The 27963-nt window shown below is 45.0% G+C and overlaps 1 protein-coding gene across 4 annotated transcripts in view; it reads right to left on the bottom strand.

Moving 5' to 3' along the window:
• UTRN (utrophin) overlaps positions 1-27963 on the bottom strand; it is a 410412-nt gene that overhangs the window by 310845 nt on the left and 71604 nt on the right. For all 4 annotated transcript variants that reach the window (XM_069954241.1, XM_069954239.1, XM_069954240.1 and 1 more), the window contains 10 exons: positions 26879-27054; positions 25583-25698; positions 20480-20643; positions 16013-16207; positions 14493-14674; positions 12863-13013; positions 11767-11886; positions 4993-5094; positions 4174-4281; positions 375-554 (listed from right to left, as the gene is read on the bottom strand). In XM_069954241.1, coding sequence (XP_069810342.1) covers positions 375-554; positions 4174-4281; positions 4993-5094; positions 11767-11886; positions 12863-13013; positions 14493-14674; positions 16013-16207; positions 20480-20643; positions 25583-25698; positions 26879-27054 — 1494 coding nt within the window. The remainder of the gene's footprint in view (positions 1-374; positions 555-4173; positions 4282-4992; positions 5095-11766; positions 11887-12862; positions 13014-14492; positions 14675-16012; positions 16208-20479; positions 20644-25582; positions 25699-26878; positions 27055-27963) is intronic.

Genomic DNA, 27963 nt, shown 5'->3' with positions numbered 1-27963 from the left:
GGACATTGCCATTGAGCCGTGTAAAAGGGCTGCAATGACTGTGAATGATGTGTGTGGTGGGCCTGCCCTGGGACTACGGATATCACAGAAGATAATTCCCAGAATAGGACACATACACCGACTGTCTATCTGGTCTATTTGATAGACATAGCGGAAAGTGTGTATCTTGTTGTACTGGGCTATAACCCTGGATCCCAGGCTCTGCCATTTGTTTCAATGTCTGACATATAACATTCCCACTTTCTGACTCCTTCTCTTTTTCTATGTTACATTTCTTTGTGATCTGATGATTTCTTGTATGACCTGAGAAGCCTCCAGGACTCTGGTGTCTCGATGATTTGTGCGCAGTAAACAGGCCGCTCCCTGTGACATACCTGGTTAGTGTAGTCCTCCAGCAGGTGCACCAGTCCGTCCCACCTCTGAGCCAGGTCTTCCATATCAGCCTTCACTTTCTGAGACGCCTTTTCATTGCCAATGAGAAGAACCACTTCCTGGGCCAAGTCGTGTAAATGGTCGAACGTTTGCCTCTTCATTCCCAGTTCCTCTTTCAAACTCTAAAACAAAGACACAGATCACGTTACCTGAAGATGCAAAGTATTAGGACGAAGGAAAACCCATCTTTACGTTACAGATTATTCGGCAGGGAATCCGCCGCAGCAGCACAGGTCGGTTTGGATGGAGACTTAAACCTCTGCATTGCGGCAAGTTTAGAGCAAATACAAATCCACATATAACACATGGGCATCTTAGGGCATAGAACTTATGTGAATTCCCCTCTAAGGGCAAATTCACACGGGCATATCCGCAGCGGATTTAACGCTGCAAACTCGCAGCTAAATCCGCAGCAGATCTCTCCCCTGTGAATTCCAATGTGATTACATACTGGCTGCAGGATTGTCATCCCGCTGCCAGTATAAGTGCAGGCCCCATTATCCCCCGCCGCTCTGGATAATAAATTACCGCCACCATGATCCGGCCGCGTCTGAGGCTCCTGGAGGTCCCACACAGCCAGTGTATGGCCCCATTACAGTCACTGATTGGCTGCGCAGGACCTCCAGGAGCCTAAGACGCAGCCGGATTGTGGTGCCGGTAATGTATTATCTGGAGTGGCGGGGGATAACGGGGCCGGCACTTACATACTGGCAGCGGGATGTCAATGGAATTTACAGGGAGGGGTTCGCTGCGGATTTAGCTGCGAGTTTGCAGTGTTAAATCCGCTGCAGATACGCCCGTGTGAATTTACCCTAAAGGATAAGCAGCTGTTAGGCAGGAGGGCAGAGGTCGGCCATCCTCGGACACCACAAAGAATAAATGGAGCTCTGGTCATGCACGCACACCGGGCTCCATTCTCTTAGGGTGCAACTTCCCTCGTCTCTTGTAATTCATGAGGGATCTGGCAGACGTACCCACACTGATAGCATAGAATCCTGCAGACAGCTTTTCTGATTTTGGAAAAACTAATTTAACCCCTTAAGGACCGGACCAATTTCCATTTTTGCGCTTTCGTTTTTCCTCCTCGTGTATATAAGGCCATAGCAGTTGCATTTTTTCACCCAGATGAGCCTTTTTTTTTTTTGCACCACTAGTTGTACTTTGCAATGACAGGCTTAAGTATGCTGCGAAACCAGAAAAAAATTAAATGTGTGGTGAAATTGGAAAAAAAAAAAAAAAAAAAAAAAAAAAAAAAAAAGATTTTTTTTTTTTTAATTTTGGGAGGCTTTCTGTTTGCACCATTCACTCTGGGGTAAAACTGACATGTTATAAATGTTCCTCAAGTAAGTGCGATTACAACGATATGTAACTTGCATGACTTTTAGTTTTTGATGGCTTTAAAAAGATTAAAACCTTTTTTTTAAAAATAAATGTGCTTTAAAACCGCTCCATTCCCAGGCTTATAGCGCTTTTATTTTTTGGTCTATGGGGCTGTGTCAGGTGTCATTTTTTGTGCCATGATCTATACTTTCTATCGGTACCTTGTTTGCTTATATGCAACTTTTTAAGTCACTTTTTATTATATATTTTCTGGATTTAAAGTGACCAAAAAAGCGCAATTTTGCATTCTGTAACTTTTTTGCGCTTGCACCGTTTACCGTAAGAGATTAGCAATAAAATAAATTAATAGTTTGGGCAGCCGAGAGCAATAGGTTACAGAGCCGGGATCAGAGCCATTACAGCGTAGACCCCGCGCTGGGTCACAAGCAGAGATCGCTTCTTTGTGATCGTGTAGTGGGAGGGGCAGTCCCCCTACTAAAGGCCCTATTCCACGGGTCGTTTAGAGGAGTAATATCGTTCGTATTCGGCCGATATCGACCGCTACGAACGATATTCGTCCCGTGGAATAGAGTGCAACGATCAGCCGACATCGTTCATGTCGGCTGATCGTTGCAGTCGCTTGTTTTTCAACATGTTGAAAAACAAGCGACTGATATAGCAGCGATCTGCTGCCGTCGCTCCGTTGAATAGGAGCATCGGCAGCAGACGCTGCTATAGCCTATGGGCTGCCTGGACGATCAGCGATCCCCCGGGCAGCCCCCCCAGCAGCTCCCCGCCGCCCCTCCCGCACTCACCCGCTCGCTGACGCCGCGTTGAATAGCGGCGGCAGCGAGCGGGGAACGAGGAGCAAACGAGCGCTAATAGCGCTCGTTTGCTCCTTCAAAAGACTCGTGGAATAGGGGCATTAGACCACCAGGAAAGGGGAAAACAACCATTTAAATGCAGCTGTCAACTTTGACAGCTGCATTTAAATGATTACTTAGCAGGCACGGTGATCGGACCATGCCCACTAGTTGCCGCAGTCCTGGGCTGCAGATAGCACCCAGGATCGTGGCGGTTCAGAGTCTTTAAGGTCTTTAAGGGGTTGATCTGCAGCACACAAACGCACAACTCTTTGAAGAGGAGTGTTTTTATATGGTGCCTTCAAAGGGTGTTCTACCTAATAGCTAAAAGATTATATTAGGAAAGGGCCTTATTATAAACTGCAGTATACTGATGTCACCCCCGAAAAAGTGGAGGAAAAAAAAACTGTCAAATTACAAATACAGGGAGTGGGGTACTGCAGTGTTTTGTTTTTTTTTCCTAAATCAACTGGCGTTAGACACTTATCAGCTGCTGTATGTCCTGCAGGAAGTGGTGTATTCTCTCCAGTCTGACAATGGAAAAACCATAACATGTTCCCAGCAATATGTCACCCATGTCTATTCTTACACAGCCCCATGTGGGGACACAAAGAGGAGTTTTACTTCATGGAAAGTAGTGAGTGTCCGCTGCATTACCATGCCTAAAGGACACAGACAGTATGGGTGGTGTAATTATACCAGCACATTAGGTTGTGTCCGTACCCGATTAGGCCGTATGCACTGACGGACAGAAAGCACAGAAATGAAATTACACGGGATAAGAAAGAACAAGGCGATTTGTTTGCTTTCCATCATTTCAGAGTTGATGGAAATAAAGAGCAATGAATGGCAGTAGAGGCTCTCCGCAGTGACAGCTATATACTTGTATCCCCAGTGACAGCTATATACTTGTATCCCCAGTGACAGCTATATACATGTATCCCCAGTGACAGCTATATACTTGTATCCCCAGTGACAGCTATATACTTGTATCCCCAGTGACAGCTATATACTTGTATCCCCAGTGACAGCTATATACTTGTATCCCCAGTGACAGCTATATACTAGTATCCCCAGTGACAGCTATATACTTGTATCCCCAGTGACAGCTATATACTTGTATCCCCAGTGACAGCTATATACTTGTATCCCCAGTGACAGCTATATACTTGTATCCCCAGTGACAGCTATATACTTGTATCCCCAGTGACAGCTATATACTTGTATCCCCAGTGACAGCTATATACTTGTATCCCCAGTGACAGCTATATACTTGTATCCCCAGTGACAGCTATATACTTGTATCCCCAGTGACAGCTATATACTTGTATCCCCAGTGACAGCTATATACTTGTATCCCCAGTGACAGCTATATACTTGTATCCCCAGTGACAGCTATATACTTGTATCCCCAGTGACAGCTATATACTTGTATCCCCAGTGACAGCTATATACTTGTATCCCAGTGAGGACTCTCTTCCGTATACTGTGTATCTTTCCTTCTCTTATCTACACGGACGTCACCAGATTCTTCACATAACAGGAATATTCCACTCACCGCCAGCTTCCTCACATTCACACTCAGCTCCGCCTGGTCTTTGAAGTTACTCCGCTGCACGGTGCTCAGCGACTCTTCTTTCTCCCTAAGCCACACCCTGAACAAGCTCTGAAGAGAAAACATGGTATTAGTGTCATTTCTGAAGCCACAATCATTCAAATTCAAAAATTTGAATCAACTAATGCCAAAAAAATGCCAGAGATTTGTAATTTACTAATAATAATAATAATAAAAAAAATCTCCAGTCTTCCTGTACTTATCAGCTGCTGTATGTCCTGCAGAAAGTGGTGTATTCTTTCCAGTCTGACACACTGCTCTCTGCTGCCACCTCTGTCCATGTCAGGAACTGTCCAGAGAAGCAGCAAATCCCCATAGAAAACCTCTGCTGGTCTGGACAGTTCCTGACATGGACAGAGGTGGCAGCAGAGAGCACTGTAGCTTCTTTGCAATGCTGGGAGGGTTATGCTGAAGTCAAGTTGCTAATGAACTCACTGTGATTAAACTTACTGACATTACAAAGAAGCTACAATGTTGCAGATACAGCCTGGCAGGGACTTTTTTACATCAGCTGTCTAGAAGGGAGGGGAGGAAGGGGGAGATGGAGAGAAAAGCTCACACACAGATTTGTGTGTCTTCAGCAGAAAGCAGCAGCTGAGAACTGGGGAAAGGAGACTGAATAGATAACAACAAGTATGGAAGGAATTGTTAGTCTCACCATGGGCAGCAACATATCAAAAGTTATGTTTGAGTGGAATACCCCTTTAATAAAAAGATCAAAGCCATAGTGAATGTTTACTACTATAATATCTTTTTCCTTACCTGTTCTTCTAATAGTTTCTGCCAGGGGATAAGGATTCCTTGCAGCTTACTCCAGTGCTCCTCCGTCCAGCGGCAAACTGCTGCCCATCTTTCTCCAAGTCTCTGCCATAGAAAATAAAGATATTTAGGGGAAACCTTCGTCATCTGGGGAAAGTTTTTCTGTAACTCTGTGGAAATGAGCATGGTATTCTGGCCTTGTGCTCAGCCGGATTATACTTACTTGGTTTGCTATGGATAAAGGCAAGACGCAATGTGTATTTTATCTTATTGCAAACCCAACATATAGCAAATCAGGGCTCAGCTTCTGACAGACTGAAGCAGGGATATGGATGGGAGGGGGAGCGAGGGGACACTGCAGCCATAAGCACTTCTACTGCTTGGGCAAAAGCCTCTGACACTTTGCACCGGAGAATTTAATTTTAAAGACAACATTATATAAGCCCAGACAGACATATGAAACGTACCATGCGTCTCCTTGATCTGACAGTGTCAGTTGTTTGGAAGCTGAATTGAAGCTGCCAGATTTACTCCAGATTTGCAATAAGAAATGCAATCAATTAGTAATTTACTTCTATTTAAAAATCTCCACTCTTCCAGTACTTATTAGCTGCCGTATGTCCTGCAGGAAGTGGTGTATTCTCTCCAGTCTGACACAGTGCTCTCTGCTGCCACCTCTGTCCATGTCAGGAACTGTCCAGAGCAGGAGAGGTTTTCTATGGGGATTTGCTGCTGCTCTGGAAAGTTCCTGACATGGACAGAGGTGGCAGCAGAGAGCACTGTGCCAGACTGGAGAGAATACATCACTTCCTGCAGGACATACAACATCTGGTAAGTACTGGAAGACTGGAGATTTTTCAATAGAAGTAAATTACAAATCTATATAAAACTTTCTGACACCAGTTTTGATACATTTTGCTGGAGTCGCCCTTTAATCTATTTTCAATGTACGCCAGCACGTTCTCTTCATCTGGTCTGCAGTGCCACTTGTGTGCTGAATCCCTTAGGCCTGCACTGCATGAATAACAAGACTTTAAGAGTATTAAATAGTAACAAACCCATGAGACTCCCGTTAGCTTCACAATCTGGTGATATAACCATCTAACCGAGAAGCGTATCAGTTATGATGGGTGACTATCACTGACGGCTCAGTACCGCACCAGGTCTTATAGTGTGCCGCACAGTGAGGCCCCCAGCACGCTTACTGATTTATATCCCACCGCTCACACTATAGCGCACAGTGAGGACCCCAGCACGCTCACTGATTTATAGCCTGCCGCTCACACTATAGCGCACAGTGAGGACCCCAGCACGCTCACTTATTTATATCCCACTGCTCACACTATAGCGCACAGTGAGGACCCCAGCACGCTCACTGATTTATAGCCCACCGCTCACACTATAGCGCACAGTGAGGACCCCAGCACGCTCACTGATTTATATCCCGCCGCTCACACTATAGTGCACAGTGAGGCCCCCAGCACGCTCACTGATTTATATCCCGCCGCTCACACTATAGTGCACAGTGAGGACCCCAGCACGCTCACTGATTTATATCCCACCGCTCACACTATAGCGCACTGGGAGGACCCCAGCACGCTCACTGATTTATATCCCGCCGCTCACACTATAGCGCACAGTGAAGACCCCAGCACGCTCACTGATTTATATCCCGCCGCTCACACTATAGCGCACAGTGAGGACCCCAGCACGCTCACTGATTTATATCCCACCGCTCACACTATAGCGCACAGTGAGGACCCCAGCACGCTCACTGATTTATATCCCACTGCTCACACTATAGCGCACAGTGAGGACCCCAGCACGCTCCCTGATTTATATCCCACCGCTCACACTATAGCGCACAGTGAGGACCCCAGCACGCTCACTGATTTATATCCCGCCGCTCACACTATAGCGCACAGTGAAGACCCCAGCACGCTCACTGATTTATAGCCCGCCGCTCACACTATAGCGCACAGTGAGGACCCCAGCACGCTCACTGATTTATATCCCGCCGCTCACACTATAGCGCACTGGGAGGACCCCAGCACGCTCACTGATTTATATCCTGCCGCTCACACTATAGCGCACAGTGAGGACCCCAGCACGCTCACTGATTTATAGCCCACTGCTCACACTATAGCGCACAGTGAGGACCAGGGTGGATAAAAATCAATGATTTTTTTAAAAAAATCAAAAAAATCGGATTTTTTTGATTTAAATCGGATTTTTTTGATTTAAATCGGATTTTTTTCAATAAACTGCTTTTTGAGGAAAATATTTTACCATCCAAAGGTTCTTCCATCATGAGATAAAGCTGAGTTGTTTAACTCAGTAGAATAAAGGCTGTATATGTTCTCAAATGTTACAACATGAACAGAGTTGAGAAAAAGACCTTAATCCTATTGTTCTACAAACCTATGAATACAGAATCATCCCCTTTAGTACCAAGTCCAAGAAGTTAGACAATATGTTTCTGATTGTTTGGACTATTTTTTTTTTTTTTGTTTAGCCAAATTAGTTAACATGGATGTTTGTTTAAGCAAATAACGTATGCTGTAATGTTGTTATTGTTTCAGTTGAATAAATCCATTTAAATTGTTATTAAGTTCAGGATTATTTTTCTCCTTCCTAAGTACAACAGAACAGTGGTGTCCAAATATGAATGATTAACCCATTAAACTGGGGAGAAAAAAGTAATATAAAAAGTGATTCTAAAAATCTTCATCTACTTGCATGTTAAGGCTATGTTCACACTACGTATATTTCAGTCAGTATATGTATATTTCAGTCAGTATATTTCAGTCAGTATTGCAACCAAAACCAGGAGTGGATTAAAAACACAGAAAGGCTCTGTTCACACAATGTTGAAATTGAGTGGATGGCCGCCATTTAATGGCAAATATTTGCTGTTATTTTTCAACAACGGCTGTTATATTGAAATAATGGCAGTTATTTGCTGTTATATGGCAGCCATCCACTCAATTTCAACATTGTGTGGACAGATCCTTTCTGTGTTTTTAATCCACTCCTGGTTTTGGTTGCAATACTGACTGAAATATACTGACTGAAATATACGTAGTGTGAACGCAGCCTAAAGTAGCAAGAACTAGTTTAGGTAGAAACTTTGATTTAAATCACTGATTTAAATCAAGCCTTCCGGACTAGTGATTTAAATCGTGATTTAAATCGTGATTTAAATCAGTTTGATTTAAAACAAATCCACCCTGGTGAGGACCCCAGCACGCTCACTGATTTATAGCCCACCGCTCACACTATAGCGCACAGTGAGGACCCCAGCACGCTCACTGATTTATAGCCCGCCGCTCACACTATAGCGCACAGTGAGGACCCCAGCACGCTCACTGATTTATAGCCCGCCGCTCACACTATAGCGCACAGTGAAGACCCCAGCACGCTCACTGATTTATAGCCCACCGCTCACACTATAGCGCACAGTGAGGACCCCAGCACGCTCACTGATTTATATCCTGCCACTCACATTATAGCGCACAGTGAAGACCCCAGCACGCTCACTGATTTATAGCCCACTGCTCACATTATAGCGCACAGTGAGGCCCCCCAGCACGCTCACTGATTTATATCCCGCCGCTCTCACTATAGCGCACAGTGAGGACCCCAGCACGCTCACTGATTTATATCCCGCCGCTCACACTATAGCGCACTGGGAGGACCCCAGCACGCTCACTGATTTATATCCCGCCGCTCACACTATAGCGCACTGGGAGGACCCCAGCACGCTCACTGATTTATATCCCGCCGCTCACACTATAGCGCACAGTGAAGACCCCAGCACGCTCACTGATTTATATCCCGCCGCTCACACTATAGCGCACAGTGAAGACCCTAGCACGCTCACTGATTTATATCCCGCCGCTCACATTATAGCGCACAGTGAGGCCCCCAGCACGCTCACTGATTTATATCCCACTGCTCACACTATAGCGCACAGTGAGGACCCCAGCACGCTCACTGATTTATAGCCCGCCGCTCACACTATAGCGCACAGTGAGGACCCCAGCACGCTCAGATTTATATCCCACCGCTCACACTATAGCGCACAGTGAGGACCCCAGCACGCTCAGATTTATATCCCACCGCTCACACTATAGCGCACAGTGAGGCCCCCAGCACGCTCACTGATTTATATCCCGCCGCTCACACTATAGCGCACAGTGAAGACCCCAGCACGCTCACTGATTTATATCCCACCGCTCACACTATAGCGCACAGTGAGGACCCCAGCACGCTCACTGATTTATATCCCGCCGCTCACACTATAGCGCACTGGGAGGACCCCAGCACGCTCACTGATTTATATCCCGCCGCTCACACTATAGCGCACTGGGAATTATTACAGCTGCAATGCTCTAAAGGAGGAGGAATAATCCATATCTAAGCAGCCTGACAGAGGAGCCGGAGTCCCCCCACAAGCTACAAAACCCATTATAACCGGGATAATTAATAAATTGCCATCTAGAAGTCGACTTCCTGCTGAATGTAATGATGCCAATTAAAGAATTTTATGCTCTGTTTCCAATATAAATTGTTTACTTCAGTTGCATTCAGATGAAAGGTATTTACATAGTAAGGACACATAATTATTTATGGAAGTGGGACTAAATCTGTCACATATTCAAAAAAATGTTGACAAAAAAAACCTCAGGTCATCCAGTACTTTACAGCTGCTGTATGTCCTGTAGAGCACTTTGTCAGACTGAAAAGAAAAAACACTTCCTGCAGGGCATACAGCAGCGGATAAGTTCTGGCATGCTTGAGATTTTTACATAGAAGTAAATTACAAATCTATATAACATCCCAACACCAGCTGATTAGGGCCCTATTACACGGGACGATTATCGCGCAAAAAAATTGTTATATTGTTTGAATTTAAACAATAATCGTTCTGTGTAATAACAGGCAACGTTTGAAAAATTGTTCGTGTGTCGATCGTTGATTTAGATCTGAACCTAAAATGATCATTTCTCGTTCACTAATCGTTCGCTGTAATTCCACATTTGTTCACTAATTGTTCAGTGTAATTGCACATTGTTCATTGTTTTGCTGGGATCAGAAGGAATAAACGATCATAGTAATGGATGGATGGATGGATCAGAGATCGATGGATGGAAGGATGGATGGAAGGATGGAACAGAGATCGATGGATGGAGTACGTCCGGAGAAGTGTTAGTGCGTCCGGAGAAGTGTTAGTGCGTCCGGAGAAGTGTTAGTACGTCCGGAGAAGTGTTAGTACGTCCGGAGAAGTGTTAGTACGTCCGGAGAAGTGTTAGTACGTCCGGAGAAGTGTTAGTACGTCCGGAGAAGTGTTAGTACGTCCGGAGAAGTGTTAGTACGTCCGGAGAAGTGTTAGTACGTCCGGAGAAGTGTTAGTACGTCCGGAGAAGTGTTAGTACGTCCGGAGAAGTGTTAGTACGTCCGGAGAAGTGTTAGTATCACAGCAGAAAAAAATGCACAAAAGATTCTAAAAACATTGAATTCATTGTGACTGATGAAAAAGAATTGTATTAGTCAGAAGAGACGTTTTACTCCCTCAGACATAATAAGAATAAGAATGGCGGAGCTCTATCACTGTTTATATAGCCGCGAGTATTCCCAGTAGAGACATTTGTAGGATATCAGATGTGGTATCTGCCTGGTGACTATCTTCATACACAGTCACACTCCATTAACATCGATGGGGAAGCCCGGCACTGGGACAGTAATGATCAGACATATCTGTTACTATAAACCTCTCTAGTGGGGATATATAGAAAGGGAAAGCAGCGTACACACGGAGTCACCCCCCGCAGGGCTCCTCCCGTCTCATTTCACCTATTGTTTCCATTAGGATGAAGACCAAAGCTTTCGTCTGGTTCCATAGACGTCATCCATAGACGGCCATGTAAGCAGCATTGTTTCCTATCCAAACACCAAGGTCCTCAGCGACAGTAAAACAACAAGACTGTGAATCCGCCCCTAAAGCTGTCACCGCCGAACACCATGATACCATATCCTGATGTCTATATACTCTCCGGAAGCTCAACCTATATAGCTTAAGTACCGAGGAGTGGTTGTGGATAAAGGGGGCCCTTAGGGATGAAGGGGCTTTCACAAACCTTTTGACAGGTCATAGACAAGTCAAAGTTTTGATCGGTCCCGGTCACACCTGCACTGATTGGAAGAACAAGCTGGGAGAAGACCGCACTAAGTGTTGTCCTCTCCCGCCTCTGTCACATGATCGTTTGACTAATAATGGAGCCCGACTGATCATGTGACAGAGTCGGGAGAGGACTGCACTTAGCGTGGTTTCCTCCTGGCTCGTTCTCCCAATCAGTACAGGTGTGAACACTTAGACCTTAGACTGATCAAAACTTCTGATGTGTCTCTGACATGTCAAAAGTTTTGTGAAAGGACAGGTACACTTTAATTTTGATGATATGTGTGTAATACCTGTATGATGTACACCCGCTCATATTATATCGGTTTGTTTGTTTATATTCATTTGTTCCTAGTTCTGTATGATCACTGCGTCACCTGACTTCATGGCTCTGCAGGATATGTTGGTGCTATACTGAGGATCCGTGTTATCTTAGCTATGTATTATGTGCAGGACGCTTTCATGATGAGGGGGGCTGTGGGACTTGGCAGGTAACTGTCTTATAATTATTAAATCTAAGTAAACTAAACGGCAATCGTCATCACCACCATCATCATCATCGTCATCACTACCACCACCACCATTATATGACCCACCTGCAGCTGAGACTCCAGGGCCGCGGTGGCACCATCTCCGCTGTTTTCATCCACAATAACCACCATGTGGGTTAACGAGTTGACTTTAACTTGTTCTGCCTCGAGGTCGTTCTGTAATTTCTAGCAGAGAGATCAAACAATAATAATAACAGCAAGAAAAAAAAAACAACAATTAAAAAAAATGACCAGTTTTAAATTAACCAATGACCTCCCAGATATTCGGATCAACCCCCATCAATAGAGATGAATCCTATGTCTGTACTGGGATATGGAGGCTGCATACAGTATATACGTCTCCCCTTTAATGTTGGAGGGGGCCAGCATGGGAGGAGCACTGGGAGTGTGGCTACTAACAGCTTACTGGGTGCGACCAATAGCACGGGAACGGCGCTGAGGATGAAGGTAAGAGACATACTATAAGAGACATAACTTCATCCTCAGCCCCCCCCATGCCCAATAGGAAGTTGTCAGAAGGTTAGATTCATCTTTAAGGAGAGCGATATGGAGAGGAGTGCTCAGATGAGCGTTTCTCTCCACTTGTGTTAGCGATCAGTGGGATCTCAGCATTGACACCATTCAACAATCAAACTTTTGATATGTCTTTATGACAAGGTCGGTGATTTTAAGGTGAATGTACCACCAGGTAAAACACTATTTTTTTTTACAGTAACAGAACGGTGCCGACGCGTGGATGCCAGTGGTGCAGTCCTTTTTTGAACCACTGCCTGGTTCCCGTGCACAGCTATTCTAATGGAGCTGCGTCACAGAGGGGAGGGGGTTTGGTCACAGAGGGGAGGGGGTTTGGTCACAGAGGGGAGGGGGTTTGGTCACAGAGGGGAGGGGGTTTGGTCACAGAGGGGAGGGGGTTTGGTCACACTGGGCCGGTCCCCAGTGCTCTGTTCCGGGCTGGTGCTTGGGAATAGACTGGCACCGTGTCCGAGAACCAGGACTGCACCACCGGCATTCATGCAACGGCACCGGTCTGTTACTGTAAAAAAGCGGTGTACCGGGGGTAAATTCACTTTAAATGACAGTAATTTTCCCCAGTTTCTCTAGTGGCCACGTTCAGCTATTGTTTCTACTATACTGAGCTCACTTTGTGTTCCTCAATCTGTTTTCTAAAAGCCTCAAAATCTTCTCCAAAGGACTTGACATCCATCTTGAGTATCCGCTCTTCCGTCACCGTCAGCCAATCAGACAACTGGTCGAGTTGTTTTCTCTGTAAATCCATCAAGACTTCATGCAGCCTAATAGAAGAAACAAGACGAAGCAGGTTACACCGGGTGACACAAGACTCAGATAAGATCGCAGCTCATCGCTCGCTGGCAGCCAGGTTTTCCCTTAGTACAGGGCATGTCTATACAACATCAACATCAGTGCATTATGGGAGCTAAGTATAACGTCCATCATGCAGGAACATTGACGGCCATAGGAGGAGCTCTCATCTCATCTGACTGCTCTTCTGGGGTAAAATCTCCTATTCAGCCTGAATAAAAAAAAATTCTGGAACTTATTTTCTTAGAACTTTGTTATTTTTTTCCTAGAAATGTATTAAGAATCGGAAAAACTGGGTGGTCTCCTTTCAGAGGTGTCCACATACACAGTTTGGTACAGTCCTCTTTGCTGACAGTCAGGCTATGTGGGGACACCCCAGGGGGCGTAACTACCACTGTAGCAGCCATAGCGGCTACTACGGGGACCACCACATCAGGGGGTCCATCCCTGCAATACACTGGGCTCTCTGAGCTGTCATTAAACTACCAAGGGGGACACTGTGTACAGGGGGAGGGGAAGATACTAGGGGAGTCCCCTATTTTGGGGGATACTTTCTACAGGAGGGATATGTCTACCTTGGGGGACGCTAGGGGAGATGCCTACCATGGGGGACACGGGGGAGATGCCTACCATGGAGGACACTAAGGGAGATGCCTACCATGGAGGACACTAAGGGAGATGCCTACCGAGAAGGACACTATGGGAGATGCCTACCGAGGGGGACACTAGGGGAGATGCCTACCATGGGGGACACTAGGGGAGATGCCTACCATGGGGGACACTAGGGGAGATGCCTAACATGGAGGACACTAGGGGAGATGCCTACCGAGAAGGACTCTAGGGGAGATGCCTACCATGGAGGACACTAGGGGTGATGCCTACCATGGGGGACACTAGGGGAGATGCCTACCGAGAAGGACACTAGGGGAGATGCCTACTATGGGGGACACTAGGGGAGATGCCTACCATGGAGGACACTAGGGGAGATGCCTACCATGGGGGAGCACTATGTACTAGGGGGGATACCAGGGGAGATGCCGAACATATGCTATCTAGTGGGCGGAGGGCTAACAAGCAGGGGTATTATCTACAGTTGGATGGGAGGCGAGGAGGGGGGCCCAAATTAAGGGTTTACTATAGGGCCCAGCCCTTTCTAGTTGCCAAAGACACACCCCTTTGAGAATGGAAATGGCTACCCCTGGTTGTTAAATGGTTTTACACAGAGTTCTAAGAAAATAAGACGTACAATTGTTATTGTATGGAGAGTCCTTACGATTCCTAACAGACCATTGCTCTTCAGTGTGGATGATTCCGGAAGACAAACCCGGACTATCTGATTTGAAAGAATCTTTCTTCGTGAACAGCCCCTTTAAGCATTTTAAAGAACAGGAAGCTCTCCTTTTAGCCACGTGTGTAATGTGTTCATTATCTGCCCGACTATAAGCACACACCTGGATTGCCTATGCATGCTTTCTATACGAAGGTCTTCCCAGCGTGAGTTCAGTAAGGTCATCTGCTCTTGTATCTCATTTTCTTCATCAATGGAGAGGTCCCCCTGAGCGATGAGCTGGTTTCCTGCCTGTAGGACGTTGCCCACACTGCTCTGGTGCGCTGTCAGCTCCATCATAAAAGCCTGAAGAAGAAGAGAGAGGACACAGGGACACATTATGTGAGGAAACGGCCGAGATACTGATCCACAATCCATCATCTGAAGCCCAAGCTTGACTTTAAACTTTTATGAGGTTAGATAACGGCTTCAGAAAGTTTAGGTTTTTTGTTTTTTTTACAGTAAGCTTTTATTTTTGACAGTTTGTTTTCTCGGCTTTGAGGCGTAAAAATCCATAGCTATCCGGAAAGTGTCAGGAGTTACTGTGTACAAATGTTATCAAAGGGAAAGTAGCACTCTAACATGCAGGAACACAAAGTCCAAAACCACAAGGCCCAGCGGGGACATCAGTCACATTGATCCTTCAGAGAGAACCTGTCATTTCAGGTCACTTTTCCAGTCCGTTATTTATTTTGTCTACCAGATTTCTGCTCTGAAGGATTTATCTTTTAAACGCCACACGGTAGGTAGGGTCTATCCTCTATGATGGCTCCCATACACTGCACACACAGAAGAGGAGAACACGCTCTTCTATATCTCTATAGCACAGTAGCAGCAACAGCAGCAGCATGGGGACATTACAGAGCAGTGCTGATCAGTGTAGGTGGTGACTACAGCTCCTTCAACAAACTCCTCTAGATACCTCTGTCCCCTCTTCTTTCCATAGACTTTTATGTAGTCACCCGAAATATCAGCAAGATATATCATAGGCCACGTTCACACACGGTAAGGTCATCAGCCGTTGTCTGGCATGTTTGCGCGGCTGATACTGCAGTATGGGCAGGATGATCATCATTTGATCATCAGAATGCGGGTACATACAGGTGTACATTCGGGTGTGTCCACACTCCAACTTACCATTGAGCATAGTGTAAAGTACAGCCTGGAGCCGACTATTCTCTACCACTGCTGTATACCGAAAAGCGGCCATAGAAAATAGATCTGTCCAGTATTTTGTGCGGTGCAGTGTATACAGTGTGTATGCCGTATGGCTCTTTTCCCATTCACTGCAATGGACCTGAGCAATGTTAATAAACAACGGCTGTTGTTTAACAAACAAGTGCAGTGTGTGAACTTGGCCATAGGCTGCATCCATGCTTTCCCAGACTCCCTAGGGCTGCATCCAACTTTGTCAGCCCCCAGTAATTAGATGCTGAGCGTTCCATAGACCATGCTGGAGTCACACTCCTCTCTAGATCAATATACTTGATGATTAGTACAATATGGGTTCAACTGGGTTATATAATCCGTTTACGTACCTGCAGCATAATAGCGTATCACTTCATACCCCCCCCCCCCCAGCTCACGTCTACATAAGAGCTTCCAGCTGTGACTTTTACTCTCCCGCCATTCTATGAATCTCACCTCGTGAGTGGCAAACTGTTGCTTGACTTCTTCGACGTCATCGGATATATCATCTTGCTCCTGGAATGTGTCTTCCGCCATGAGAAGCCAAGTGAGGACATCTTCCAGGGCCACCTGATAGCTGTCCAGATCCATCTCCACCTCGGTCACTGTACCAGGTGTCTCCGGGCCAGAGTCTCCACACGGCTCAGACGCCTAAAAGGAAATTGGAACCAGGATACATTTTCCAGCTTAGATTTTTTGCACTGCATTGGATTACTTTCTTTTTTCCTTTGACCATAAGTGGCCATTGTGGTAGAAATCAATGAAATACTATCTGAGCTGCTATCTGAGCTTTATTAATAATTATTCTTTAATTATCTTCTTTTACATCCCCTCCAGCTGGCCACAAATACTTATAAACATTAAAGGGTTATAAGTGCAGGCACATTATAGCAGCAGTGTGTATAGCGGAGTGTGAGTGCAGGCACATTATAGCAGCAGTGTGTGTAGCTGAGTGTGAGTGCAGGCACATTATAACAGCAGTGTGTATAGCCAAGTGTAAATGCAGGCACAATTTAGCAGCAGTGTGTATAGCTGAGTGTGAATGCAAGTACATTATAGCAGGAATGGAGAGGATGTGAAACACAAGGGCTGATAGAGACTGCAGGGAGCAGGAAGGAATGAGCAGGGCAGATGTGCCCACAGTATAGCACATATATAACAGTCAGCAGTACTATATATAAGTAGTTTTATATATATATATATATATATATATATATATATATATATATATATATATATATATATATATGCGCAATAGTCAGCAGTAATATATATACAGTAATAGTATTTTTATATTTTATTTATATATATATATATATATATATATATATATATATATATATATATATATATATATAGTACAATTATATATAATACATATTAGTCAGCAGTACTATATTTAAGTTATAGTCATCAGCCCTCGGTATCAGAGATTTGTGTTAGCTTAGAGCGAGCCTATCACAGCGGGTACATGCTAGGACAGGGAGCACCCGCCCGGCTGGTTGTATCATTGGTGTCTAACATTTCAATGAATTACTTATTAATGTTCTTCTTTATAGGCTTGTAAACAAGGGTGGGGGAGCGGATGAGAGACGACGTTAAAAGAGATGTTTTCATTATACATGAACTCAGTGAAGCCATCGCCGTGCACTTCAGCAATTATACCAGACTGCGGCCTTATTAATAGACTGAGAAACACAAGATTAGAGAAACCAGTTTACACAACCAAGAAGGATGAGTTAATGGGCGGCCAAGGGCAATGACGTCTCTCTTTTTTTTTTTTAAAGAGTTCCTTAGAATCTATGATTTTTTAGGTGATAAGGAAAATTACATGGATTATCCAGCGTTAGAAAATCATGGCCACTTTCTTCCAGAGACAGCACCGCTCTTGTCTCCAGGTCAGGTGTGGTTTGCCATTAAGCTCCATTCACTTCAATGGAACTGAGGTGCAAAACCTGCACCCAAACTGGAGACAAGAGCGGTGCTATCTCTGGAAAAAAGCGGCCATGTTTTTGTAATGTTGGATAAACTCTTTAAATAAGTTTTAGGGTATACTATTAGTGAGCGCCTAACTTTTAGAACCCCACCACTTCGGAGAATTAGAGCAATCGTACTAGTATAATACTGCATACCTTTAAATATAAAGTAAGACGACTCAGAGCTAAAGCTGTGCTGCACCCCCTTCATCCTCACTATTAGGGGGCGCAGCACATGTTGTCCATAAATACAGACAATGGGCTGCAGACACAGAGCTACTATGGAGGCAGACCACGCAGCTGCTACAGGGACCGACCCAGTGAAGTGTGGTCTCCATGGTACAGCTCAAACAACCGCTGGAAACGCGCAGCAGCCCCCCCCCCCTCCGGCAGCACTTTGCAGGGCAGTGCCTACATGCTGCCCCCAGACAGTTGCCAGACCACAAATAGCCAACCCCCACACCAGCCCCAACTGACCCCCACCCCTTGACCAGTAAGCACACTCATCCCAGTGAGTCCGTCGTTCATTCCCCCGGGTCTGCTGCGCCAGAGTGACATCACACGTGCGTTAGGGTTCTGGAAGAATGAGATAACGCTGGGGGCTGCTGCAGTGGGTGAGTATATGTATATACTGGTGCTGCCCAGCGGCTGTCAGGTGGAAGCGCTTGTTTGAATTACCTTTGCAAGGAACGGTCGCTGTATTATTTGTTTGGCCATTATAATTTGTTATCGTCCCCACATTTCATGTTTGGACACAGAGATACGTAACCTATGAAGATGATTTCACCGGCCTCACTCGTCAACTGATCGCTGGCTCTTTTACACGGACTGATTACCGGATGAATAAGCGTTCATTGGAGTGTTGGTGCTCAGGTAAAGGCGGCCATACTCCTTCAGTAACTCATGGCTGATCGTTCGTCTCACCCATCACATTTTTTTTCCTTATAATTTTTGTATATTTGGTCATTTGAAGTACTGTACGTTTGAACAAAAATATTTCCAGTATGTACAAAAATTAGAACGGGCACCTGGTTAAATGCTCAATTCTGCCATTGATTAAAATGGGGGTTCGTTATTTGAGTCGAGCACTGGAGCATTAAAGTGCTGGTTTACCACAATCCATTACTGATAATCGGCCAGTGTGAAGGGGCCTTATAGTCACAGGTCACAAGCATCATATCGGCTCCATAATAAGTGAGGACATCCAGCCACAATAGTTAATGGTGTTCCTCTATAAATCAAGGTGGAAAAAGAGCGCGGTACAAGACGCCGCCACTTACAAGTGACTCTAAACTTTACAAATGAACAGAAAGACCCATTTCTAAGAAACGTTCCCATACTGTAATTATAAGGACAGCGGGAGATCAGTCTGCGGAGGATTAACCGAGCACGAGGAGGAAAATGAGCTGAAAACGAGGATTAAGGGAGAAGAGGTTGTTTGAAGTTTAAGGAAACATAAAAAAGCACAAAAGTAAAAAAGGACAATCCTAGAAAATGTATATTTGTAGTAGGATTAGGGATATGATAATGGGGACTACGGTCCGCCACCACTTAACCCCTTCATCTTACCCTGGACAAGCAGCCATTCTGTGTCATAAGGAGATGGTCTGTTCATCTGCTAAAGGGGCCTATACACTAAGGGGCCTATACACTAAGGGGCCTATAAACTAAGACTAACGCGGCCAAACCCACAGCCTTCAGCAGGTTCAGCCAACTATCTGAGTGTATGGTGGTCTCCCGACTCCACCAACACATAAGAACCCTATCACACGGGTCGATTATGATTTGAAAAATCGTTAGGATTTAAATGATAATCGAAATCCTTGATCGGACTTTTGCAGATCGTGTGCAAATTGTTTGGTGTAATAACGTGTTGTTCAGTCGTTTCCATAGGTTCTGTAGGTGTAAAAGCTCTCAAATGAACGATCAGCGAGGATAGGACGACCACAAGAACGATCACAAGTCACCTTCATCGTTCCCATGTTATTCAGTGAACAATATCAGGTCGTTCACCAAAACGGTCGTTTGAGATTGCTTATGTCACAGGTCGAAAAATCGCTTTGTCTAATAGGACCTTCAGGGAGGGATCAGGCATGATGATTTTTTTCTGCCCTCCCTAATGTTCTCATTGAGATAAGCCGACTCCAGAGCAGTTTGACTGCAGCTTCAGTAGCGAATTATAATGGGTCAGTTTTGGGCGGGAGCCCGGGGCCCTGAGCTCCGGGGGGGGGGCCCCATGGCCACCCAAAAAGACTGATACTTTTAGTAGTGAAATATCTCCTGGCTACAGTTCTGCCATGATTTTCAAAAAATTGCTACTTTTTACAGCAATTTTGCACAATTCATGGCATCAGGACTTTATCCATCCTGTACTATGAACACTACGCTAGTTTCAATTTTCTGATTTTTTATTTTATTTTACTTTTTGTACATTGTTATAGGGGCAGCCATCTTGCCTGGGCTGTGCTTAACAGCGTTTAGTGACATGCTTTACAGCAAGACTCATGGACATAGACATCACTAGAAAGACTCTGTCCCCGTGAGATGAATGTGAGACATTACTGAGCGTGCTCTGTGACCTGTGAAGAGGTCATTCCACAGGGAGCTGCTATTGTCTCCTCTATCTTCTGGTGTCACATGACGCTGCAATGCTGTACAGATCACTTTACTGCAGCCTCTTCTTATCACCACAGACACAACAAGAAGTCTCAGCTTCGTTTTAGCCCCAGTGGGAAAAATGAGAACTGCAAGATATCAGGATTATTTTATAATATAGATAGAAACATGGAAAATTAGAAGAATGTCCTAAACAACTGTGTAACATAAAAACATTATTTACACAAAAAGTCATTGTCTGATGAGACTGTCCCTTAAAGCCGTCAAGCATTGTCTTTCCATGTGTTTTATGGTAATGATTTATATGAAGATTGCAGTGACTTCCATCTACCTGCTGTTTAGGGACAGACATCTCCTCACACACTCCCTTGTATCTTCTAGGAAGAGTCTCCACTTCTCGAATGTCGTCCATTGTAACCTCATGCGGAAGCACTTCAAATAATGATGTCAGGTACATGAGGATGGACTTCTTGTCAGGTAAGGGGACCGCCACATCTGGAAAGAAATAGAAGTAAACTCCATTAAAGCTGCACAAGACTACAGCATGGCTATGGGAGAGGGTTACGATGTGGTGGAGAAAGGTGAGGATCACTTTATATAGGAAAAAGTCATCTAATCGGATTCGGAAGGTCCTGCTGAATCTTTGATTAACGTCCTCTTCTGGGATTTTCTGTGACCTTTACATTGATGTCATACCTTCAGGATAGGCCATAAATGTCGGAATGGCGGGTGCAGACACCTGGCACCCAGAGCGATCAGATGCGGCATATACACAAAACTTTATTGTGTAGTGGTTAGAGTTCCTCAGCTCTCACTGAAATAAAGGGGAACCCAACCCATCACTACACAATGAATAAAGGAGTCTCCTTCTGGCCCCATTTATAACACAATGCTGATGGGTGGGGTTAATGAGTGTCTGCACCCACCAATCAGACTAACGGCCTATTCCGAAGGATAAGCTATCAATGGAAAAGTCCCAGAAAACCCCATAATGGCGCTCCATGAGATCTATACTACTCTACAACTGCTGCCTATTGACCTCCATGTTGCTTGCTTAGTTGTATTGCAGACTTAAAGGGGTACATGGACAGAGAGCAATGTGTCAGACTGGAAAGAATTCACCTCTTCCTGCAGGACATACAGCAGCTCATAAGTACTGGAAGATGAGATTTTTTTTTATTTTTTTTTTAATAGAAGCAAATTACAAATTTCCGAAACCAATTCATTTGAAATAATTTTTTTTCACTGGAGTACCCCTTTAAGGTCCCCATACACCTTCAATAACTGACGGATAAACGATCACTCAGCGGTCTGTTTTCCCCTGTCCTCCCCATAAACTGGAATTTTTGGCATGGCTGAGCCATTCTGTGTTCTCTATGAGGAGGGGAGGGCTCTGGCTGTGACTTATCTCTTACAGAACAAAGGAGTCAGGTAGTGCTTTTCCATCATGCCTGAACCTTATCTCCACTATTATCTATTGGGGGGGGAAGGTTGGGACTTGAGCCCCATACATCTACTGGCAGCCAAACCCACTGCGAGCGATGGGTACAGCCGCCTCTAAGGTGTATGGGGACCTTAAGTTGCCTTCAAACAGGTGTCTTTATCCTGGTGACAGATCATGTGACACTACAGGCAGGGTACCACATTCACATACTTCTGCGATTAAGTTAACTGATAGGACCAGATTTAGAGGTTTTATAGTAAAGAATTTTTTTCATTCCAATATATATATATTCCCCCCCCCCCCCCTCCCTACTGGTCCTGCACTAAAATGCTCCACAGAGGTTTGGTGTTTTTTATACCAAAACACCAAATACCAAATACCATTGCTTTCAGGTTACCCTACCACGAGCAGGATGTCAGCTCAGACAGTCACGGCCGTTCACTAGAGCTGGTGAAGTACACGGCTTCCAGGACCCTGACATGTCCAATATTCAGAGAAAAAATATAAAGGGACGGGTCAAAGTCCATTCCGGCTATGTTTGCTTTCTAAATATTTGACCGTCTACCAGGACCACATACGGCAAAGAGATCACTGATCTCAGGGAGACAAGCCAAAGATGGCGCTCACGGCTACCAGGACCACATAGGGCAAACACATCACTGATCTCAGGGGGACAAGCCAAAGATGGCGCTCACGGCTACCAGGACCACATAGGGCAAACACATCACTGATCTCAGGGAGACAAGCCAAAGAAGATGCTGACGGCTACCAGGACCACATAGGGCAAACACATCACTGATCTCAGGGAGACAAGCCAAAGAAGATGCTGACGGCTACCAGGACCACATAGGGCAAACACATCACTGATCTCAGGGAGACAAGCCAAAGAAGATGCTGACGGCTACCAGGACCACATAGGGCAAACACATCACTGATCTCAGGGAGACAAGCCAAAGAAGATGCTGACGGCTACCAGGACCACATAGGGCAAACACATCACTGATCTCAGGGAGACAAGCCAAAGATGGCGCTCACGGCTACCAGGACCACATACGGCAAACACATCACTGATCTCAGGGAGACAAGCCAAAAGAAGATGCTGACGGCTACCAGGACCACATAGGGCAAACACATCACTGATCTCAGGGAGACAAACACATCACTGATCTCAGGGAGACAAGCCAAAAGAAGATGCTGACGGCTACCAGGACCACATAGGGCAAACACATCACTGATCTCAGGGAGACAAGCCAAAGACGCTGACGGCTACCAGGTCCATATATGGCAAAGAGAACACTGATCTCAGGGAGACAAGCCAAAGATGACACTCACGGCTACCAGGACCACAAGCGGTTAACAGATCACTGATCTCAGGGAGACAAGACAAAGAAAAAATTGTTGGCTTTCAGATCCATGCACATTAGGGTGCTGGTGGATCACAACGAAATTAATCTTCTAGTCTTCCAGTACTTATCAGCTGCTGTATGTCCTGCAGGAAGTGGTGTATTCTCTCCAGTCTGACAGTGCTCTCTGCTGCCACCTCTGTCCATGTCAGGAACAACAGTCAAACAACAACAACACTCAAAACAACAGTTGTTCTTCAAAACATTGTATTAAAACAAAGACTGTTGTTCCATTGACTTCAATGCATTTCATTGCAGTATGATAAAGACGGCTGTTCTCTTCAAAAATAGTACAGTGTGTGAACATAGCCTAAGGCAGCGTAAAACTCTTCTGGGATACAACCTTGGACATTACCTTACATTACCTTTCGAGCAATAACCTGACAAGCTTTGTCCTAGTATTGATGCTTGTTGGATTGTACGGTCATTGGAATTCTATTTCTTTAAGCAGAATGTAATTTTATTACTAAAGCCTTAAAGAGGCACTCTGGCAAAAATCTTTTTCTTCCAAATCAGCTGGTTTCAGAAAGTTATATAATTTAGTAAAATACTTCTATTTTTATATCTATTTCAAATAGAAGTAATTTACAAATCTATATGACTTTCTGAAACCAGCTGATTTGAAAGAAAAATATGTTTGCTGGAGTCCCCCTTTAATATAATTGTTATACTCGTTGTACATTTGGTTACAATGTTGCAGACAGTGACACACGGACTGTATTACTGCCGCTTGTACGCCTCCATCATCATCCGATGACTTTGGAAATGACTCGTACTGTGAGAGAACAAGAACTCATTGACAGAGGGAAGATCTCTGCTGCGGAGTTTACATTAAGCGTGACCTAGCAGAAGCACAAGTACAATACAGAGTGTAAGAGGCGGAATCCCCGGCTATGCTGCACATCAGATACCAGTGGGATTCTCTCCATTACGGGACATATGCTCTTTAAGCCTATATATGTATATTCCCTAAGTGCAGCCAGTGTGGAAAGAGTCCTGGATGTCTGATGTAACGCAACAGGAGCGAAACACAACGGTGCTGCTCTTATTCAGAGGAAGCTACACTGTGTCTGATATAGAGTAAGAGTAATGCCTGAACACAATACTATTGTGAATGCACCACCCAGCTTTCCAGCAGCTCCATATATCAGCATTTCAGCAATCTAACATTCATGTTTTAAATAACATTAAAGGGAAACTCCGGCGACATCATTTTCTTTATCATCAACTTGTAACAGAAAGTTATAATAGAAGTAAATTACAGATCTGTATAAGTTTTCCAGTACTTATCAGCTGCTGTATGTCCTGCAGGAAGTGGTGTATTCTCTCCAGTGTGACACAGTGCTCTCTGCTGCCACCTCAGTCCATGTCAGGAACTGTCCAGAGCAGCAGCAAATCCCCATAGAAAACCTCTCCTGCTCTGGACAGTCCCTGACATGGACAGAGGTGGCAGCAGAGAGCACTGTGTCAGACTGGAGAGAATACACCACTTCCTGCAGGACATACAGCAGCTGATATGTACTGGAAGACTGGAGATTTTTAAAAAAAAGTAAATTATAACTTTCTGACACCAGTTAATTTAAAAGGATTTTTTTTTGGTCGACATTCCTCTTTAACTTTGTCAACTTCATTTATTAAAGAGGTATTCCCACCTGAGATACCTAAACCCCATCCAGAGTACGTACAGGCCAGTGTGTGTGTGTGTGTGTGTGTGTGTGGGGGGGGGGGGGGAGGGGACACTAAGGCTGCATTTGGTGCTCTTCGAAGGCTCCATTAAGAATAAATGCACAGTTTGGGGGGGGGGGGGGGGGGGGGGGGTATTCTGCTCAAACTAAACTCTCAATCTGCTGCTGCCTTTCCCAAACACAGCAGCCAGCCTATTTTTACCTCTCCGTGCTCCCCTGGTCTTTGCCAACGTCATTTTCTGGTCCTGGCTGAACAATCCCGCCTTCACTTCTGAGACATCAGTGACAGCCTGCCCAGCCAATCACTGGCCACTGTGCTGTCCCCTCTCAGTCAGTGATTGGCTGAGCAGCCTGTCACTGCTAAGCTGAGTCAGTCTCAGAAGTGAAGGCGGGATGGTTCAGCTGGGCCCTTAGGATAACATTGGAGGACACCAGGGGAGCGTGGAGAGGTAAAAATAGACTGAATTTGGTTTGAGCGGAATACCTCTTTAATCGCCTAGAGACCACCTATACACCTGTTTACAGTGGCCACTAAGTGGTCCTAATGAAACATCAGGAATAGTGCAGGAAACCCATACGGGGTCCTTGGCGTCTCCTGTGCAATAGGGACATATTAGCAAGTTAGATTTGTCTCGCCTGCTGATAGTTCCCCTTTAAGAATAATTTAATCATAGGCAGATCCCCCCTCTAAGCTGCCTTGTGCCTGCTTGTTCACTCTCTCCTTTGAAAGTCTTTTCTCTATCTGTCACTCTGCAGATAAAGCTAATCCAGCTGCTTTCTATAACTGTACGGCTGCAAGAAATGGATTTCACAAAGGCCGCACTGTATACTTTATGGCTGTTAACACCTTCCTGACCGGACGGGTGTGACAGCTCCAAAACATGTAAGTATGACAGCGTTACCTTCTGGGTCAAGCAGCTTTTCAATCCCCAAGTGTTTTTTTGCGGTGGTGAAGGCGTGCTCCAGCCTCCCAAGTGGCGGCAGCTTGGTTACCTCCTCCCAGCTAAACAGGTTTGGTCTGAAATGAAAAATATTCAGAACTTGTGAGATCAATGAAGGCTCTATAGAGATACATTAGGTTGATGATGCACAACAGTAAGGTACGTCAACCACATGACATCAGGATAAAGTGTGAATTGTATCATATTTGGCTTATTATAGAGGCACAATCCGAGTACTCACAGGGGCAAATCCCACTGCATGGCCACTTTATTAGAGACACCTGCCCTTTTATGACTTTTATAAAATTAATAGTACAAGCGATTTTAAGAAACTCTGTAATAGGTTTTATTAGGCAAAAAAGCCTTCTGTATTCAAAAAGCTGTTTTGCTACCTTCCCCCCCCCCTCACTTCTTATCAGTTTATTATCAGGTAAAGTTGTCTTCATTACAGAGGAGCAAAGTCAAGTCTGGTGTGCTGAGCCCATTATAACCTAAGGAGGAGGGGGATGAGTGAGCAGGGAGAGTTGAGAAGCAGCTGTGCAATTTGGAGACTGTCTGGGAACATTAAACGCTGGATTCACAAGTCAGAAAGGTCAGTGCTTACCTGGGAGCTTGGTGAGAGAAGACTGCAGGATGATGTGCTGTGCAGGGCTGCCTTTTCTCCTATCTGTGCTCACTCATCCCCCTCACCCCCTACATAGAGCATTATGGACACAGAAATCCTACCTCTTATGTAGTGGGGGGGGGGGGGGTAGGAAAACAGCTGAGTACAGAAGGAAATTCCTTTGCCTGATAAAGCCTATTACAGAGTTTCTCAAAATCGCTTGTTCTATTGTTGTAATCCATTTTTGAAAAGTGACATGTATACGACAGGTACACTTTAAACAGTTTCAGTGATTCCATTAGGGAATGTGTGCGTGCCCACATAGACTTATTGGGGCTAATTTACTAATGTCCTGTCAAAAAAATGGTTTATGTTTAATGGCGGTTTAGTATTCCATCTTATTTACTAATGGTGTACAACACTAATTTTCCCTATACCCGACAAGCCCATCGTTTATTGGGGGGGGGGAGAAAAATTTATTAAGCAAGCCTCATTTAGAAGTAAATAAAAAATGACATCAAGGGGACAGAGCGGAGAGAAGGTGATCAGCGTGTGTTTCTCCCCATTGATTCTATCAATCATGGGGGTCTCTGCACCCAGACTATATGACCGGCCAAAGTTAAAGACATAACATCCAGACAAATGTCGCCTACTTGTGCCGATGCAGCAGAGCATTGAACGCGAGGCCATCTGTCCAACTGGTGGTGAAATTTAACACGTTGACGTCCTGGTTATACGGTCTTGTCGACTGCCGGATCCAGCTGAGAAGGATCTTCTCACTGTTTGTCTGTTGCAGCTCGGACATAACGGCCTTCATGACGTCTTTCACCTGCAGAGTGGGCACAGTTAGTAAAGAACTTCACTGGAACGTCTAGGATTGTCCTATGATCCTGCCGCGGTACTAAAGCAAAACTGGAACGGATATTGGAGACTAGCACTGCCGGCTTCACCTTCAGAAGAGTCGGCACATTAAGCCGAACAGCAAGCAGATGTATTAAGAATTCATCATTCATTTTTATTATTTGGTTCTCAGGTAAAAACCTCTTCTGGTAGTCGGCTATGAAATGTAGTGTGACCTGTAGAGGCCACTGAAGGGGGAAATAAGCAGACGCTTCAGTCTTATTCCACAACTTCCCTTTAGGATGTTACATCTGGGTTGGTGCGGGATATAACTGAAACGTTGGACTTTGAAGCATTTAGAATAGTATTGTCTATCTGCCCCGGAGCAGGGTAGTGACCATCAGTGCAGTCATCACCGGGCGGCTAAAAGACAGCGAGTGCTTCCATAAATATTCCTACAAAGCAGCAAAGACCAGTACAAAGGTAACAAAAGAACTCTGTATTCCATATCAAAACTAACTTGTCCCATATCCACAGGACAGGTAAGAGATCTGGGCTGGTGCGGCCTCTGTACCCCACCCGGGTAATCTCCATATTGGCCCACAGTTCCTTTGTTTTCAATAGAGCTGTGATACAGCACATCACCAGCAGCTCTATTCATTCTCTATGAAGCCGTCGGAGAGACAAGTAAAGTACGCGGCTCTTTCCAGCACCTCCATAGAGAATGAATAGAGCCGCTGGTTATGTGCCCTACCTGCAGCTCTATTCTATTACCAAATCTTCCTCATTTACTAAGTTACAACTTTTTTTTTAATTATTATCTTGTCCTGCAAAACACTCTCAGACCAAGTTACTTGTAATCCGAGGTGTCACTGTATAGTCTCCCCAGAGAAATGTG

This window comes from Dendropsophus ebraccatus, chromosome 15 (genome assembly GCF_027789765.1).
Source record: "Dendropsophus ebraccatus isolate aDenEbr1 chromosome 15, aDenEbr1.pat, whole genome shotgun sequence".
Lineage (NCBI taxonomy): Eukaryota > Metazoa > Chordata > Amphibia > Anura > Hylidae > Dendropsophus > Dendropsophus ebraccatus.
This window is presented reverse-complemented; position numbering and strand designations above follow the sequence as displayed.